Source organism: Falco peregrinus, chromosome 19 (assembly GCF_023634155.1).
Source record: "Falco peregrinus isolate bFalPer1 chromosome 19, bFalPer1.pri, whole genome shotgun sequence".
NCBI classification, from domain to species: Eukaryota; Metazoa; Chordata; class Aves; order Falconiformes; family Falconidae; genus Falco; species Falco peregrinus.
In genome coordinates, this window is record NC_073740.1 from 545,040 (window position 1) to 563,550 (window position 18,511).

General features: G+C 56.3%; 1 protein-coding gene across 2 annotated transcripts; it reads left to right on the forward strand.

Moving 5' to 3' along the window:
• The first annotated feature begins 3,817 nt into the window (after window positions 1-3,817).
• ENDOU (endonuclease, poly(U) specific) lies at window positions 3,818-8,592 on the forward strand. Of its 2 annotated transcripts, XM_027780568.2 has the most exons (8): window positions 3,818-5,149; window positions 5,333-5,368; window positions 6,060-6,231; window positions 6,362-6,561; window positions 6,832-6,945; window positions 7,026-7,132; window positions 7,537-7,679; window positions 8,052-8,592. In XM_027780568.2, the coding sequence occupies exons 1-8, from the start codon at window positions 4,936-4,938 to the stop codon at window positions 8,164-8,166; spliced, it is 1,101 nt and encodes a 366-aa protein (XP_027636369.1). In that variant the 5' UTR covers window positions 3,818-4,935; the 3' UTR covers window positions 8,167-8,592. The 2 variants fall into 2 exon arrangements, with proteins under 2 accessions (XP_027636369.1, XP_055648205.1); XM_055792230.1 differs by having other exon boundaries at window positions 3,818-5,368.
• Window positions 8,593-18,511: the final 9,919 nt, after the last annotated feature.

The following is an 18,511-nucleotide window of genomic DNA, read 5'->3' on the forward strand; positions in this document are numbered from 1 at the left end:
AAAGCACCCACCATCTGGGAACATCTTCCACACGGATGCACTGAATTGAGCCTGGGCTAGCCCTGCTGCAGGCAGGAAAGAGACTGGTGACCACACCAGGCACGGGCTGAGTTCCCCCTTGGTATTACCCAGGGCTGCAGAGGCTCCCTGGGGAAAGGCAGCCCTGCACTGTCACAGCACTAAGAAAACTAGCCAGCTGCAACAAGTCTTTTACCATCCCACCCCAGGTTAACTTCAATAAGTAGTTCCCATGCCTTGCCCTGGTGTGGCCACCAATCCCCACCCCACCCACCCACCCCAAGGTTTCAAAAGTTTCTCTACTGTCCGTGCTGTTTCTTCAGCCTCTTCAGGCCAGTCCACTCTACTTCTTGCCTCTGCTGCATCCAGATTCTCTCTTCATCTGGGGCTCCTCATCCAGGGCAGGCAGGCAACACATTCTCTTCCCCCTCTGCTTCTTCCAGGTCTCTCTTCATCCAGTGCTTAGAGCTATTTAACCACTTAGCAGGAACCAGCCACAGCTGCACCTTATCCACATCAGCCAACCCACGCCCCTGAAGCCAGCCCACAGCTGTATATTATCAATGTTAATTAACCCAGCTTCATTCCTCAATAATTCCTCTACACCATGCAGGATGGGGATGGACTACTTCTGGGCTTGCCCCAGGAGTGAGACCATATGGGGATAGCCCGCAAAACCTGCTTCCTAAGCAGTCTCGATGCTGAAGTTTGGCTTGTGGCTGATTTTATCTCTGATATTTCAGGGTTTCTTTGTGTTGCTGGAGGATCTGGAGGCTTCAACTGAGACTAGTCTGTGCCATAAGGGGGGTACAGAAGCTGAGGAAGGGGACATCACTACCTTCAATTAATTGGGGAGCAGAAAGTTGCCCCCAGTTAGCACCAGTTGTACAGAAGCATGTGGTACATCAAGGGACCAAGCTGTGGTACTGGCCACCAGCTTGTATCTCTAATGGACCTGCTGGGCTCTGGGTGGGTGAAGACCCCACTGAGAAGCTTTCCTCATGCTCCTCAATCACCCCCCGGGGTCATGCATGTGAGGAGTGGAGCAATACTGGAATACTGGATTTACCAGCTCTCCTCCCACTCCAGGTAGCCTATAATTAAGCCATGCACCTAATGAGTTTTGGCAAAGTTTGTGTGCAGCCTGTCTGTGAAGTCCTCAGCAGCACCACGCTCCTCCCTCCCCTCCATGCCCCCAGGGGCCCCACATATAACAGGGAGCACCAGGAAGCACCATCATTCCCAACCTGCTCTCCAGGACTCTCCAAAACACCCAGCCTGCTGTCTATGGTACAATGAAGACCTGGATCCTCCTTGTTGGGATGGGAATAGCCCTGGGCTCTGTGTCTGGCAGTGAGTAATGGAGCCTTGCTTTGGCAGAGGGGCTAAACCGGCCAGTGCATCTGATGGGAAGGGGCCAGCGATGGGTTGAAAGCAGATGGTGCTGAGGGTACTGCTGTAAGCCAGGAGCACTGGCTGTAATGGGGCAGCTGGTTCCTTGCAAGGTTGGATCCAGCAGAGGTTCACAAGGGAAAGGGTGAGGGATGTTTTCATGCTGGAGGGCTTCCTTGAGCTCTGGGGGACTCTGCTGGTGATGAGGGTGGTTTATCCTTCTCTTTGATGGGTTGAGACCTCCCCTGGTCTTTAGCCTTGTCCGCTAGTTGCTTCCTGGTGCATCTTGCTGTGCTTCTGTTGTGCAAACCCACCTTCCTCTGGCTCCTCCATCCTGCCCCACTGTGGGAGGACAAAGGGAAATATTTTTCTAACACCTTATGCGCAGTGCCCTCATGGCCACTGGAGGTAAGCAGAGGAGTCAGTCAGATGCTATGGAAAATGCAACATGAACTCAGGTGTTTTGTCCTTCCTGGCTCTGCAGTTGTTACCGGAGGAAACAGGCTTGGAGAGATGATAAAGAATAGCTCTGTCTCTAAAGCAGGTGCTGCAGCAAGGAGTGACTTGTGAGCATCAGGTTTTGGCTCCTGGTTGACCAGGAGCCTGCATGTGACTAGGTGCCTTGATTGCGATCCTCTTGCACAAAATGTGAACGGTGATCTGTTTGCAATAAGGGAGTTTCATCACTTCTGATGCTGCCAGTGGGCTGCATCTGATGTTTCAGAAGCAGGTGACTCCCCCTGGGATGAATGGTGAGGAGTTTGGCAAGGCCAGTGCAGAAGACAAGCCAATTCTGCTGCAAACCAGCTGCTGGGTTGCCCTGAAAGCAGGAGGATTTGCCGTGGTCTCGTCTTGTTTAATGCAAGTGCTAAGCTGTTCTTGCTAGAAGGAATAACTGGGCTTACTGAGGCTGGGAAGCTGGGCAGCTTCACTGGCTTGTGCTGTGGTCTGTCACTGGCACACACGTTGGACCAGAGCTACCAGAGTACCGTGATGGACCTGTCTGAGCTGTAGCACCCCCACTGTGTAATAACTTCCCTTATCCTCAACTAGGCAGGACCGTGGTGGGAGATTTTGCCTGATTATCTCACAGACAGCTTCCACCCAGGGTTAGATGTGGTTTTGGGGGCCAGGAGCATGTAACTAAACATTTGGGGAGCTCAAACTATTGATGGCTCTTTTGTTGTCAGTTAATTTGTCCTTCAAATGGGCCCTTTTAGAGGCAGGGTTGATCTTCAGCCTGTTTGCACAGTGCAGCAAGGTCTTGGATCAGGCCAGGGACACACAGATGCTGCTCTGATGTGAGCTGCAACTCGTGTTCACGTGCTAAATCGAGCTAAGAGCCACTGGGAGAGCTCCGTCACATCTCAGACATTGCCCCACACCTTGGGGAATGGAGCTGCTGGGGAAGTAGCCCTCACTTTTGTGGACAAAACTTTTTTTGCAGAAACGAAAGTGGTTTTGTTTGTGTCCAAAAAGCTGTGCTGAGGGGTGGGATGGGTCTGGGTGAAGGGCTAAAAATGAGAAAGAAATATTTTTCTGGGTTTGTGCAGGCAGAAAATACTTACTGGCTGGACCAGCCAAATACCAACTGAGTAGTTGAGTGTGGATGTGCCGTGCTCAGCACTGCTGGCTGTGTCCTTCTGCTCTGGCCACCATCCCTTGCCTGCAACCTTCCCAGCTCTCCCTGCAACACTTCTCTCCCCCAAAGCTCCAGCAGCTCCTCTGAATGTGACCATCACGGATGGCCAGCTGCTCTGCAGCTATTTCAGCTCACACCAGTGTGAGGAGGAGTGAAGACCCTTCCTGCACCATTCCCCCTGCCCTGCTCATGCTCCCCATGTGGGGAGAAGCCTCAGCACAAGCAGCTGAGCCCCACGGGAGATGGGGCAGTGCTGAGCTCACTCCTCCAGGGACTCTGCATGGCTCCCAGCTCCACTGAGTCACTGCACACCCCAGTGTTGGTGCTTTGCTGCGACATGCTCTGGCAGCACATGCCCCAGGAACGTCTCAGTGGTGACGTATGTGTGGGCAATTCCTGCCTTGCACAACCCCTCTGGAACTGCTGCTGGAAAAGGAGCCTAGATTCAGGCTGGCTTATCCCAACTGCCTCTTTGGAAGCGAGAGGGATGCTGTCTGAGAAACAGGCATCTCAGCTGCCAAGTCCATCAGAGCTCTGGACTTGGCTGCTCTGCTGAGTGGACTGACTGAGAGCAGGGTGTCTGGACACCATGAGCATCACTCACCACCCAAATGATGGGATGCCCCTTCGCTCTGCTGCCCTTCCCAGTTCTCCCTGCATCAGTTGGGACTAAAGTAGCATCAAGGGCAGACAGCCTCCAGGAGCATCTCAAGCAACCCCTTCCTGCTAACAGCCCTCTTGCTATAAAGTGGATTTGCAGAAAAAGACCTGGTGGCAAGAAGCAAAACGGGAGTCAGCAGTGTGTCCTTGCAGCACAGTCAGCCAGCCTGGGTTTGGGTTGGCTGGTGGGATGAAGAGGTTCTATCTCTCTCGTTAGCATGAGCGAGAGCTCGATCACATGATTCTGAAAAGCACAAATAATTTGGGTGAAATGCCAGATGGCAAAGCAAGCCATGTGGGATCAGAGAGAAGCCAGCAAAGCGTGACACTTGGAGGTCACTGTCATCACTACTCTATCAGGATTTGTCCCGAGGGCATGTTTCACCTGCTGGAGTTCAAGGCAGGCAACCCAGAGGTGTTCAAGATGTTGTGTGATTGCAGGTTTGCAAGGGAAAGCAACACCCTTCCCTCCAGGTATCCCTTTACAGGCTGGCAGCTTGGTTGGGATGTGGCTTCTCAGCACATCCTTGGAGATGGTCACCTTCCTGGCTGGAGCAAAGGGATGTGGAGAAAGCCGTGCCCGAGCTGCCTGCTGTCCCATTCCCCCTGTCAGGTGCTGATGAGCAGCACAGAGGATAACGCACCTTGCTTAAGCACATGGTCTCTGGGCTGTCTCCTAGTACAAACCAAACATCTTTGTCTCCTGCAGCCCCTATTTGCTTGGTGGCAAAGTGTCCGAGACATGACACTTGCCCTATTCAAAGCATAGCTTGAGTTGCTGTGTTATTTTTAGCTTTGCCACCATGTGTAATAAAGCAGATGCTCAATGACACATTTATCATATAAATAGCTCAGGAAGGAGTTCCCAGTTTTCCCAGCATTGCAGAAAGAGCGACAGTTGAGTTGTAAATAAGGGTGTCTGGAATGTGGCACTCCTCCTCCAGACCTGGGACAGCAGGACCTGGGCCACTCTTAATCCTGATATTAAAAGTGTGAATCAGAAGGAGCAATTAAGGGTGGGGAGCAATTTCCTGGTGTGAAGTGGACCTGACGTGGTGGACATCCATGGCCAAAGAGGAGTGACTCGTGGAGATGTGCATCCCAAGGATTCAGCTGGTCAAGATGCCACCCCTAAATGCTAACAAAGGATCCCAGATAGTTCCAGGGTGGGTGCTTTTGGTCCTTCAGGCTCTCCCAGGAGGGGAACATGGGCAGAAGGAGGGATGCTCCCAGGTTGTGGGCTGGCTGGCACAGGGTGGTGGTGCATCCTGAGGACCACACTGTTGTTTCTCTCTTCCAAAGACCTGTACACAGCCCCTGACTCCTGCAAGGAACGCTGTGAGGAGCCTTACAATGAGAATGACAAGTGCCACTGCAACGCCGAGTGTGAGATGTACCACAACTGCTGCGAGGATTACTACAGACACTGCCAACCCGGTGAGCATCCCTGGGTGATGGGGGGTGATCCTGAAGCTGCTAGAGAACAGCTGTGGGATACAAAGGGGTTGGTTACAAGCATGTGTCCACCTGTGTTGATGTGCATTTGTGTGGGTGGTCCTGGGCAGCCCCCAGCCCACCTCTCTATCACCCTGACCTTCTTTTCGTTTCTGCTCTGTGCAGGTGGAGAATGGGCCAAGGAAGCTGCTCACACTCGCGGTGAGTAGCTCCACATCTGAGCAAGGGCAATAAACCACCACCCCGGTTTCACCCCGCATGCCTCAGGGCAGCTCACTCCTCTGATTCCCATGGCTTGTGGGGATCAATGGCACTGGGGTGTTGCACTGGTTTCTGGCCATGTCTGTGCCTGTACCACCCCATCACTGGCCACTCTAAGCTGCTGCCTGTCGTTGCTGAGCAGACAGTGCAGTGAGAGCCCCAGCATCATCTCCCTTCACCAGAGCTGGGTGAAGCAGGCAGGCACCGAACAGCTAGAGGCAGGGGCGAGCTGGTGTTTGCATCCCCTGGTCACCATGCCCCTAAGATGTGGGAGATCAAGAGGGGGCTGATCCCAGCAGACATGTTGCAAGGAGCAGTGCCATGCCTGGGAGACAGGGACTGATGCTTCCCAGCTCACACAGTGCTTAATGAAAAGCTCCTGTGCCTGCAACCCTGTGGTCAGCTCTTGTCCCCAAGGCATGGGGTTGGTGAGAGCTGGGGCCCCCCATCACCTCTGCTCCCCTTAAACCCTCCATGTCAAGCACCTGGCTCCCACAGTGTCCTGGGATTGCGACACCCATGCATCAACGCAGCATCAGGTGCTGCATCATCCTCACTTCTCTGTAGGCAGCTGACCTGCAGCCCCGGGAGCTGCTGCCTACTCTTGCCAACCTCCTGCCTCTCCTTGCAGAGGGTTTCTCCAGCAGGCAAGATACCATCACCGATGAGGACCTTCTGCACATCTCGGAGCAGCTTTACCAGGCAGATCACAACAAAGCCCAGCCAACCGACATCACCATTAAGCCCCAGTACCAGGCATCCCCTGATGAGACGGGTGACCAGGAGGACCGCTCCCCGCAGCCGTGAGTGTGCAGCGGCATCCTTGGAGGGTGGCCAGCAGCCAGGGGTCACCACAGCAGAGAGCAGGTAGCCAGGCTGCTTTTGGAGGGGACCTCTGCTTCCCTACTGAGTGCAGGATCATTTCTCTCCTAGGCTCTACAAATATGTCAATGAGAAGCTCTTCTCCAAACCCACCTATGCAAGCTTCATTAAACTGCTGGACAACTACCAGAGGGCCACTGGCAGGGAGGAGGACGTGACAGCGGAGGAGCTGAGGGAGCAGGACAGCTTCCTCAAGGAGGTGATGAAAACTGAGCTCATGAAGAAACTCTTCACCTTCCTCCATGAAAAAAGTAAGTGTGGAGCACAGGAGGGCAGACCAGGGAGAATGGGGTCCCTGGATGTTGGGAATCCAAAAGGAAAGATAGGTGGGAGATGACCTGGGAGGATGCAGATTGGAGGAGCACGGGGAGTGAGCTCTCCAGAGCTGCCAGGACATGGGACAATTGAGCAGGGCAAAGCAGATCAGGGATTCAGGATGGGGGGAGGCGAGGGGAGAGAAGCCCTGGCTCTGCCTTTCCCCGTGCTCCCATCCCAATCTCTCCACACCACCTTGCCTGTAGACCGCTATGGCTCCAAGCAGGAGTTTGTTGCTGATTTGAAGGAGATGTGGTTCGGCCTCTACTCCAGAGGGGATGGTGAGCGGGACTCCAGTGGTTTCGAGCATGTCTTCTCAGGTAGAGCCCGCACTTGTGGGACAGGGGTGCCGGGCAGTGCTGGGCTTGAGGGCTCACCCCAGGGTCTTGCTTGTGTGCAGGGGAAGTGAAAAAAGGGAAGGTGTCTGGATTTCACAACTGGATTCGCTTCTACCTCCTTGAAAAGCAGGGCATCATCAACTACTTCAGCCACAATTTCAACGGGCCAGTAAGTGATCCCACAGGGTCCACAGCCAGAGGTGCTGCACCAGCCAGCAGCATCCCAAATCAGCTACAACCCAAATGGGGCGAGTCAGAAGCATCAGAGATACTCACTGTTCCATGTCCCCTCTGCCTCCTTGTGTGGACCCTGGGATGAAGGCAGGTGGGAAGGTCCAGAAAAGACAACGCAGTGGGTAAAAGGGGCTCTCAAACCACAAGTGAGAGATTTGAGATTGGGGATCTCTGTCTGGCAGCGCCTCAGACCAACTGAAAGCTGCTCTGGTTCTGTCCCTGGGGAGGGCATGAGACTGCCTGGCTTCATATGCAGATGGGCTTTGCTTGAATGCCCTGCCCTGCTGCACCTGGAGCCAAGTGGAGCCAGGGGTCTGAGCCCCAAACCCCCTTTTCTAGTGGGACACCTACCCTGATGTTCTGGGGCTGCAGTTCAGCTGGGACGGCTTTTACAAGGAGGTGGGCTCTGCCTTCATCGGCTGCAGCCCCGAGTTCGAGTTTGGCCTGTACACATTGTGCTTCGTTGCACGTCCTGGGAAGGCGTAAGTACCGTATCTGTCTGCATCTGCCTGGCAGTCCCCTGGCTGTGGTGTCAGCAGTGCCCTCCTGAGCCTGACTGGTAGCTGGGCTGGCCCCTGAGCCCAGTACAGCTCCTGGGAATGGTGGGTGCGGAGGGCTGGGGATGGAGCAGCGCTGGTGTGGGGACACTGAGAGCATTCTGGGGATGCAACTGGGGGCAGGGGGCTCGGGGATGGAGCCATGCTGGTGTGCAGACATTGAGAGCATCCTGGAGATGCGACTGCAGGGCTCAGGGATGAAGCAGCGCTGATGTGGGGATACCAAGAGCACTCCAGAGATGTGATTATGGGGCTCTGGGACGGAGCAGGGCTATGACACAGGCTGTGTTCCCACAGATGTCACCTGAGCCTGGGTGGCTACAGCATCAGCATCCAGACCTATGCCTGGACCAAGTCCACCTACAGCAACGGCAAGAAGTACATTGCCACTGCCTATGTGATCTCACCCTAAGGCTGGGAGGAGTCGGGGTGCCAGCAGCCCCTCTCTGGGGCCCTGGGCTGCCCCACACCAGGGGCCTGTGGCACTGGTCAGGACTGGTCCTGCTGTGGGAGACAGCCAGCCGTGCTGCAGGACCAGTGCAGGGTACCAGCAGGAGCTGGGAAGGACAGCACTGGTCATGCCCCGCATGGACACAGCAAGAGAATGGAGGCAGCAGCCTCAGCGCCCCCCCCGGTCCCATCGAGTGTTGTTCCTCGGTCTCAGCAGAAGAGCAGGAGGAAGGGAGAGACTTGCAGTGGAAAGTAGCACCCCCAAGCAAAATAAATACAGACCCTGGATGGAGACGTGTTTAACTCTGCAGTGCAGGAGCTGCTCCTTGCCATGCAGCTGGCTCACCCATCAGCAGCTCCTCTGCCCCGCCACTTCTGTGCCAGGGACAGAGCAGGTGCCAGCCCAGGGTGGCTGCTGAGATCCCTGGGTGCTGCCAGGGCCGCATCCAGCCCGTGGGGTGTAGCAGGATGAGCTACTCGTCCTTCCCCTCTTGCTGCAGCCTCCAGCCCCAGAGCTCCCCAGTAAAACTGATGCAGTGGGGGACATGGAGCAAAGCCTGAGCCTGGGGTGATGATCCCCATAACCCCTCCAGGAGCCCTGTGTAGGAGGGGGAGCAGGTGGGGGGCTGCAGGGTTGCAATGTACCCCCCACCCACCCCCTATTCCCTGAAGTGCTTGCAGCTTGCAGCAGCCTGGCCCGATGGGAGGGCACCTCACTGGGGACCTGGCTCTTTTGGGGGTTCCAGGGGACAGGGGATGGCTGAGAGGCCCCAGGACTGAGGCATCTTGCCAGATAGGATGGTCATTTATATCCCCTGCTTCCAGGGAGCAGCCCCTCATTGCCGTAGGTCTGAGGGTGGTGGGATACTGGAGGGGTGAGGATACTGGGAAAAGCAAGCTTCTGCCAGGCAAGGTCAGGGCCACCATCTGTGCCACTTACCCCTCCAGTGTGGCACCCAAAACTTGTCCCCTACCTTCTTTTATCCATCCCTACACCCAGCTCCTTGGGATGCAGCAGACTCAGCCTCACTCCCTGCTGAATCTCAGCCCCAGGAGCTGCTTGTGGGTCCTGCCCCAAGGCATTGCCCCACTTGGGGACTGAGGGGGTGGCTGAGCTGCTGGGCCCCCGGGTCCCTGTCCCAGAAGCAGCCTTTCCCTGGGGACAATCCACAAGGAAATTAGGGTCTGCAGTAGGTAGATCCTCCATCCTCGCCCAGCTGTGCTCTCTCCAGGGGATGTGGGTCCCCAGAGACACCCCCCAACCCCACACCCAGTGCTGAGGCTGCTCAGGGCTCCAGGTGCTTTTCTCAGCACCATGCTCTGGGGGACAAATCCAGACCCCCAGGATGGCACCCACTGTAACTCCATTCACTGTTCCCCAGCTGGTCCAGGGAAATGATGCCCCACACTTGGGAGAAGACCCCTGCCAGTCCCATGCCTGACAATGCCAGCTCCACCCCAGAGCTTCCCCCCAGGCACTGGGGTCCCATAATCCCCAACCCCCCCCCCCCCGTGCTCAACCCCCTCTCCTGCTTACCCCACCCACCCCCTGGATATGGGTAGGCAGTGCACAGGACGGCCACCAGCTCTGATGTCCACTCCCCTCTGCTCCTGCCTGCACCCCCTGTGTGGCAGGGCAGGCAGCAGCCTGCCTCCCAGGGTGGAGATGCTGTGTGGCAGAGCCCAGGCAGGACCGAGGAGATTTGAGCTGCTTGACAGATGGCCGGCTGCAACAGTTCCTGGGGAAGGGGTGGGAGTCCCCGCACCATCTGCCAGGGGTCACAGGTGACCCCCAAACCCTGCCGCAGGGGAGGGGAGCATGCCAGAGCTTGATTTATAGAAATGCACTGGGAAACTGGGGAAGAGACAGTTTGGAGGGTGCAGGTCAGCTCCCTGCCGTCAGCTCCCTTCCCAGCAGCACGGGCATTGCTCCTCTCCTGTGCCTGGGAGCAGGGCACAGCAGGGGCGGATTGCAGGAGCCATGGAGGTGTTATGCTGCAGATTCAAGTGCTGTGGGGCAGCTTGGGGCCCCCAGCAAGGTGGCTTGTGCAAGCTGGTAGATGCTGTCATGGTGAGGTGGTTTGCCAAGGGCAGATTGCACAGGGCAGGTCACAGCCTGACTGTGGAACAAGGATGCTCCAGGCACCTTCACCCTTCCTAGAGCCTGTCCTAAAGGTTTGCACCAGAGCTATCAAGAGGCAGCGGGTGGTTGCTGCTTGCTGCAGGACTGCACTGTCACAGGACCCAGTTCCTCCTCCTGGTTCTGCACCCCTCAGCGCACTGCCATTCCTGCCCACGTGCCTGCATTGCTGCCAGCCTCCTTGATGCCAAACCTTTCCATCTAGAAGGACTCCAGTGCTGCCAGGCATCACAACCAGTGCCAGTCCCCTCTGCCCCGTGGTCACTGCCAGCCCTGTGCCCAGGGCTGGGAAGCTGCTTTTCCAGCGCCCATTTCTGGGGTGAACAAAGACAAAAACCTCACAGAGAAAGGTTGTCCCCCCAGGCCTAGGTTGCTGCTGTGGTGGTGGGTGTAGCACTGGGGGACTGGCCAGTGCTTGGAGGTGCTCAGGGGATGCTGGGGAGCTGTTCTGCCCTTTGTCCACATCCAGAAGGAACTCCTCTGGTTGCCACAGGTTGTTGGGGAGCAAGGAGGGCCAAGGTGGGCAATTTTCTGTGTATCTGATGGGCCCCCTGCCTGCATCCGTTCAGGCTGCAGGATGTGAGGCAGCAGCCTGCCAAGACTAGGAGGGTCCAGGTCAAACCCAGCCAGCCAGGCCAGGCAGAGCAGAGGAAAGCTAGCTGTCAGGAAGGCTCGCCATACGCCAGACTCTCCACCTACTGCTGGCAGAGACACCACGGCATTCTCTGCAGCATCACCCTCCATCTGAAGGACCTCCTGGCCCTCCCTGGGGCCAGTACATCATAGAATCATTTAGGTTGGAGAAGACTTTTAAGATCATCAAGTCCAACTGTTAAACCCCAGCATCTTTCTGCCCTGCAGTCCAGCTCCCAGGACGGGCTTCCTTCAGCCAAGGGAAGCAGCATGGCATCACCCTCCAGCTTCACCCAAAGTGTTGGAAAATCAAACAAAGCAAACAGAGAAGAAAGGAAAAGGCAGGAGAGGGGTGGAGAGGAGGGGCAGGTGTCAGCAAGCTGCCTCCAGCCATCTGTTGCCAGCTCGGGGACTCCAGGCCCCCCCCCCCCAGCTCTGTGCCTGATGGGGACTGTGCTTACTCTCAGGGGGGGACACTGCACCGTCACATCCCCCACCTGAGCGCAGCCGTGTCGGGGAGTTTTGGAGGGGGATGCTGGCCCTCCCTCCATGGGGCTCACAGGCTGCCTGGGTGCCTTCGCCACAGCTGAGCTCGTGGGGAGGCTTGGGTGACTGTTCGTCCCCTGCTCCCAGTGTGGAAGGAATATTGGGGTATCCCCTCGGCTCCCCCCAAGAACTGTCTGGCCAGACGAGCCCCCTCTTTGCACATGGGAGGGATGGGTGCAGCAACCACCTCAAAACCAGGGCCAGAGCTTGGGCTTCTTCACCTGATCTGTGGGGGCTGGCACCAAAACCCTGCAGGCAGAATTGCTTTGGCCCCGCAGTGGAGATGTTCCTGACTTACACCAGTATTAGGACAGCCAGATCCCGGGCACAGCTCTGTGGCATGATCTTGAGTCACCAGAAGACACAGGGTGTTTTTCCTATGTTTTCCCCTTTTTCCTGTGCTATGCTGAGCACAGGGAACCAGGGAGGAGGAGGAATGAGGGGCTGGCCATCACAGCATCCCTCCCCTGCCAGTGCAGGGGCAGTGGTACTCTCTCCATCCCTGGAGCCTGGCCTGGGCTCCCAACATCAAGGTTTATGCAAGGCCAAGGTGAACCACACCTGGATGAGCTGGTGTGCAGACAGTGGGGCAAGGAGGGCTTCCCTTTGAGATGCCCAGGGTGCTGGGAGACATCCACAGGGCTCGAGAGAGGCTGCTGGCGGCCAGGCAGGACACCCTGAGCATCTCCCAGGTCACCTGCATGTGCATGCCCAAATTGTTCCCCTACCCCTGGGCAAGGTGAATAGCTCTGGGGGCAGGGAAGGGAGGTCCCCCATGATTTGAAGGAAGGATGTGGAAAATTTGTGGTCCCAGGCAGAGGAATGCTTCATCATCCACAGGTCCTTGTCCCAGCTCATCCACCGTGGATGTTGCCACAGACAACATCTATCTCACCTTGTTATTGCCATTTTGTCTCACCCTGGAAATAGCTGAGCTTTTGGAAGAGATCCCTCCAGCATTTATCCTGGCATTACAACTGAGGGCTCTGGACAGCCACAGCCATGAGTACCACCACTAGCTCCTGGCCATTAGAGCTTTTGCAAAGTGAGGATGAAGAGGGTTACAGTTCCATCTGAGTCCCTGTAAGGCAAAGCCTGCTGCATTATATCCTAATCCGAGAGGCCTTGGGGACCATGACTCTAAGTGGAGGCTCTTTAATCCCCTCCCGTAAATGATATGGCACTAACTACCCCGATGGGACTCTGGCCACATCTGGTAGGAGAGCCTGCCGGAGTGCCCAGCTATACCTTTTGCTAAGAGGATGAGGATGCAGAGGGGAATACACTAAACCATTTATGCTGCAGGCACTCTTTTATCCGCTGTGATCAGATGTCTGAGCTGGCAGGACAGGATCTCCATCTGGATGTACAGCTCTGGCCCTCAGCTTGCTCCCACAGCATCCTTCCTCGCTGCTGGCCACTGGAGAAGCTCTGCTGGGGTGCTCCTGCAAAAAAGCTTGGTGTGGATGCTACTACCTCCCTTTTCCAGGGCTCAGCACTTTAAGGGGGGCAGAAATGCCCCCCGCATTCTGCTCCATCCTCAGCGCGGCTCAGCACACAGCTGCAATGCTCAGCTCTGCGGTGAGGGAGGTGCCATCCTGTGTATGGGAAACTCCAAAGTGGCTCAGAAACCCTCTGTCCCAGCTCTAAGAACAAGTTGACTGAGAAAACAACCCAAAGTAACCCAGCCTTTGTGTGCATGGTGGGGGTCCATGAGCAACCAGCTGGAAGAGGCCCCACAGCAGCATCCTCCTTCTTCCCCAGCCCACCAGGGATGCTGCAGAGAGTGGCTGAGTCTTGCCATGATCGGGGTAGGAGGCCAGCCAGGATTTAGGTACGGTAAATCCTCCTTTGACAGTGATTCAGTGATTCATCCTGAGGACGGAAGGGATGGGGGAGAGCAGAGCCCCACCCGCCCCAGCCCCCCAAGCAGTCAAGGAGGGGGCGTGGAGCATTGCTGGCAGCTGGGCTGGGGGTTCAGCCCCAGAGCAGAGGTTAATGAGCGAGTGAGGCAGGGAGCCGCAGTGGCAGCGGCCGTTAGCCCATATGGACACACAAGTGGCGGTGGCAGGCGCGGTGGGGGGGGATCAGCGCGTGCCAGTGTCCCACCCCACGCTTAGGGTAGCAAAGCCCCCTCTCCTCTTGTGCTGCCACAAGCCACCCCAGATGCAGTATTAGGTCATTGATACCCCAGTCTCTGGAGCTGGTCCCCCCCATCCTTTCTGCATCCCTCCCACATCCCTCCCATTCCAGGGATGCGCTTCCTATGATCAAATAAATACCACAGGGGAAAACCAGGACCACAGCATGTCACCCGGGGGGTCCAACACCCTACAGCAGAGAGGCTTTCTAGCATGGTGAGGAACACGCACCCGCCACGGGCACTGCCTCCACCCTGGCCATGGCACAGCGAGCAAGCAGGGATGCCTGCTTGCTGGACCACAGCTGGGTCCAGCCGTTGGAGAGGCAAGCCAGGGTTGCGTCCGTTGCTCCTGAGCTTCAGCTAATGGCCGGGAGCCCGCTGGGCCCCCTCCGCACCTTTCTCCTGCTCCCTGCAGGGACGCCGAGCAGCCAACTGTTCCCCGCAGAGGCTGGCAGGCTGCAGCCCGGGCTAATCCAATCCATCAGGGGGGTAATGAGCTATGAAAGTGCGGATTCAATTAAGGGGGATTGCGACGGAAGGCAGAGCCCGGCGGCAGACGGAGAAAGGAGCCCGCTCCCCTCTGAAAGGGTCCATCTGTGCCGTCGTGTCCTGTCTTTGTGCTCCCTGAAAGAGCCGGCACGCACAAAAGCAGCCGTGTCCCTGCCAGGCACTGGCGCTGCACAAGGGTCTGGCGATCCCAGCAGACCCGGAAGGGGGGAAACTGAGGCACGGCATGGTTAAAGGAGTGGCTTACAGCACCCACGGCAGGATTTGGAGGGCAAAAGTGTGCGCCCAGCTCTCAAAGCTGGTTGCAACCTTGGCTGCAGCTGATTTAATCTTTATTTGTGGGGTTAGCTGCTTGCATAGGAGACCTCCTTTGAATAGCCCAGCACAGCCGCTTGCTCAGGACCCCCTGAGGAGCATGGCGGGTGCTGTGGGAGGGAGGCTGAGCCCTCAGCTTTGGGTTAGTCCTCAGGGCTGGGCTGGTCCTGGTGTCACCCTGGCCGGGGGCAGGGCTTCATGTTTTCCTGGCCAGGTGACATCCTAGTGTCCCCCAGGCTCCAGGTACCTCCAGGGTCGATGCTGGCTTGGGCATCTCATGGGCACGTGGCCAAATCCAGAAAAGCTTAATCCTTTGCAGAAACTGGTATTGAGTCACCCCACAGAGGGACGGCAAGAATCAGAGCCGGGGGCCTCAGGTTCCTCTTCAGGGAAGGGCTGGAGGAGGTGACAGCAACCTGGGTAGGGGCATGCAGGGTCTTCAGCACCTGCCTGCCCTTGGCTTACATCCTCCTGCAATATCTGGGCTGGAAATACCCACCGAGGCCTCTTCATCTGAGAGGCTCCTGCCTGATTACAACTTGGGAGGGATTGGGCCGGGGACGAGTTTAAAGACAGGATTATTCCTGTACAAATTCTGATTAAACCGTCCCCAAACCCTCCTGCTACAATATTAAGCTGAGCTCTAATCTCACCCGAGCAGCAAGACTTCATCAATAACTCCAGATCTCTCTGATGTTAGTTTATCTGGTGGGGATTAAGCTGGGAGGTTCCTGAACTTGTATTATAATATAAAAAAAAAACCAACAACCAAACCCTGTGTGTGTGTGTGTGCGCGTCTGTGTCTCTGTGTCTCTGTGTGTGTATCTGTGTCTGTGTGTGTGTTTGTGTGTGTGTGTGTATGCGCACGCGCACACGCACACACATGCACTGGCTGGTGCGTGTCAGTTGCCATCTCCCATGTCAGGGAAGGGGCTGAATGTGATGCCCAGTGCCACCCAGATGCCAGCGCAGGCTCTGGGCATTGCCCAGGGTGCCGGGGGTTGCCCGGGGCTGCCTGTTCCTGCTCACACTGCCTGAGCTGTCACCAGTCCTGACAGAGCTGCTCAGCCTCCGGGACAGGGTGTGCAGCCCAGGTCACATCCCAGCTGACTTCAGGGTGTTTCATGCTCTCAGCCCTTTCCAGGAGCACAGATCCTTGTGTGCAGGACAGCGATGTGCTCTGCTCTTGCAGGACACAATTTCCTGCTCCAACAGCAGCCCGGCCAGTGACCACAGCCCTCAGCCAAGCCCTCATCGCAGGATGAGCAGCCGCATCCCCACAACTCTTCTGGTGGCCCAGTTTTTTTCCATCCCCTATGCTGAAGCACCAGGGTTCATCCAAGTGACACCTCCAGAACATCCCTCATGGGCCAAACAATCTCTGAGGCTTCCAGACCAGGGCAGATGGTGGGAGAAGTTTGCTCAAATGCTGCAGATGGCAACCTGCAAGTGCAGCCCATGGTCATCCCTCACCCTGGCCACTGCTCCCTGCATGCCTAGCTGGGGTAAGACACAGTTCATGGTGGCATCTGCTTCTCTTTCTCTCTGCATGGCCACCACACTCTGGCTTGGCTCTGGACACCAAGGAGGGGCTCAGGAAGGAGAATACCCTGCAAGAGGGGTCCTGCTGCTGCTGGAGGATGGCATGGGGTTAGTATTGCCCAGGTACCCATGGGTTCATCAATCAGGGATGTCCTGAGACTCCTCAGAGCCCAGGGGAAGGGATGACACCTCTCTCAGCTGCATGACAGTCCCTTTTGGTCACCCTGAGCTGCCCTCGGCACCAGCCAGCTCACCAGGACCTATGTCAGCACTGGGGTAAGACCATGAGGTCCTCCACTATAAGCCAGCAGCGAAATCCCTTTGGGTTCCTGGAGGACCCACAGCACCTTTGGAGCCAGCACGCTCCCTGGATCCCATGGCAGGGTGGGGATGTGGAAGGCCTATAGAGCCAGGATGGCCCCCCAAGGCAAAGGATGCTTCAGCGTTGGCCGTGGCTGGACTGAGCAGATGCAGGGGGAGCATTCCCCCTAATCCTCTGGACCAGTCCCCGCTGCGTAAACACTCTGTACAGCTTTGCAAACAGATTGAACTGCAGCTGATCTGGAGCGTGGCAAAGAGCTTAGGGGCTCAGTGAAGCCAGTGCCGGGATTTGTGTGAATTACCTACCCCGTGCTGGCGGGAGGCTCCAGAGGAGCCAGTGGGATGAGGAGCCCAGACTCATTTCCACCAGGCTGGATGTGGGAAGGGGACCTTGCCCTCCCCTGGCCCAGTCAGGGTACAGGGGGCGTAGCAGAGTGGTGGGACAGCCATGGACCCCAGTTAGATGATGTGCAGCCTTTGAAAGCTCCCAGGGCATCCCAGCCCAGGACGTGCTGCACTGCAGCTAAGGCTGGCCAGGCTCTTCTCCCAGGCATCCATCCCCACAGCGCATCCAAGGGGATCAGTCTCCAGTACTGCAGCATTGCCCGGTCCCATGCTCCAAGGACCTGAGTGGCCAGAGCCCGCATGCACACTGCTCCAGGGCTTGGTGGGATGCTAGGTGGGTGGACTGGAGGATGCTGGGGCCCCCAGAATAAGGACATGGGCCTGTTGGAGCAAGTCCAGAGGAGGTTACAAAGATGATCAGAGGGCTGGAGCACATCTTCTATGGAGACAGGCTGAGAGAGTTGGGGTTGTCCAGCCTGGAGAAGAGAAGGCTCCGGGGAGACCTTAGAGCAGCTTCCAACACCTAAAGGGGTCGACAGGAAAGCTGGAGAGGGGCTTTTTACAACAGCCTGTAGTGATAGGACAAGGGGGAATGGCTTTAAGCTGAAAGAGGGTAGATTTAGATTAGATATAAGGAAAAAATTCTTCACTATGAAGGTGGTGAGACACTGGCACACGTTGCCCAGAGAAGCTGTGGATGCCCCGTTCCTGGAAGGGTTCAAGGCCAGGTTGGACAGGGCTTGGAGCAACCTGGTCTAGTGGAAGGTGTCCTAGTTCATGGCAGGGGGATTGGAACAAGATGATCTTTAAGGTCCCTTCCATCCATCCTATGATATGCTGGATGCTGTGGGGACAGGGACACCCCGTGCTCAGGAGTTACCCACCTACACAGCCATGTCCAAGAGCAATAGCTTGGACTCATGGAAAGAAAAGACTGATCCAGAAGGCCAAAAACGTGCAAATGATGGGTTGGTTTGCAACACGTGGTGTGAACCTGAGTGTCACAGCTTTGCACAAGCCCAATTTAGCCCTTGATGCCTGGTGGGTGCAGGCAAGCTGTGTCCTAGCACATCCCAGTTTTCCCAAGGTCAAGCATGGTGCCACGATGCTGATCCTCTTGGGACCATGCCCAACTCCCACCAGCCTACACTAATCAGCAAGAAAGTTAGTTGCCAAAATCTGATGTCCCCAAGGAGGCAAAGACGATTAACTCAAGAATCAACAGTCTGATATTTCGGCTTAGTGGGAAAATCCTCATGGTTTCCCAAGCTGGGCACATTAGGAGCTCAGTGGCTCACAGTGTTATCAGATTACAAACAATATCAGAATTACAGCCTTTAAATCTGGGGTTTAAAAAGACTTAGCAATTATACAGCTCTGGGCACTCCCCACTGTAGAAACAGGGGTGATTTCAAGCCAGGACCCTGGGAGCAAAGAGTTGCTCCCAACAGTGGTTTTCCCAGGGTGAGGTGGGCAGTCCCCTTCCAGGGACACCACCACCATTCACCAAGCTGTGTGTCCAACTGGTGCTGGATGCCCCAACAGGTACCATGGGAATGTCTCATGTGGGATGGTGTATAGAGGAATGAAGCTGGGTTAATTAACATTGATAATATACAGCTGTGGGCTGGCTTCAGGGGCGTGGGTTGGCTGATGTGGATAAGGTGCAGCTGTGGCTGGTTCCTGCTAAGTGGTTAAATAGCTCTAAAGGGTATGGAAGAGGGGCACTGGGTGAGGAGAGACCTGGAAGAAGCAAAGGGAGGAGAGGCAAGGAGATGGCAGCAGAGTTGAGAAGCAGATGGACTGGCCTGAAGA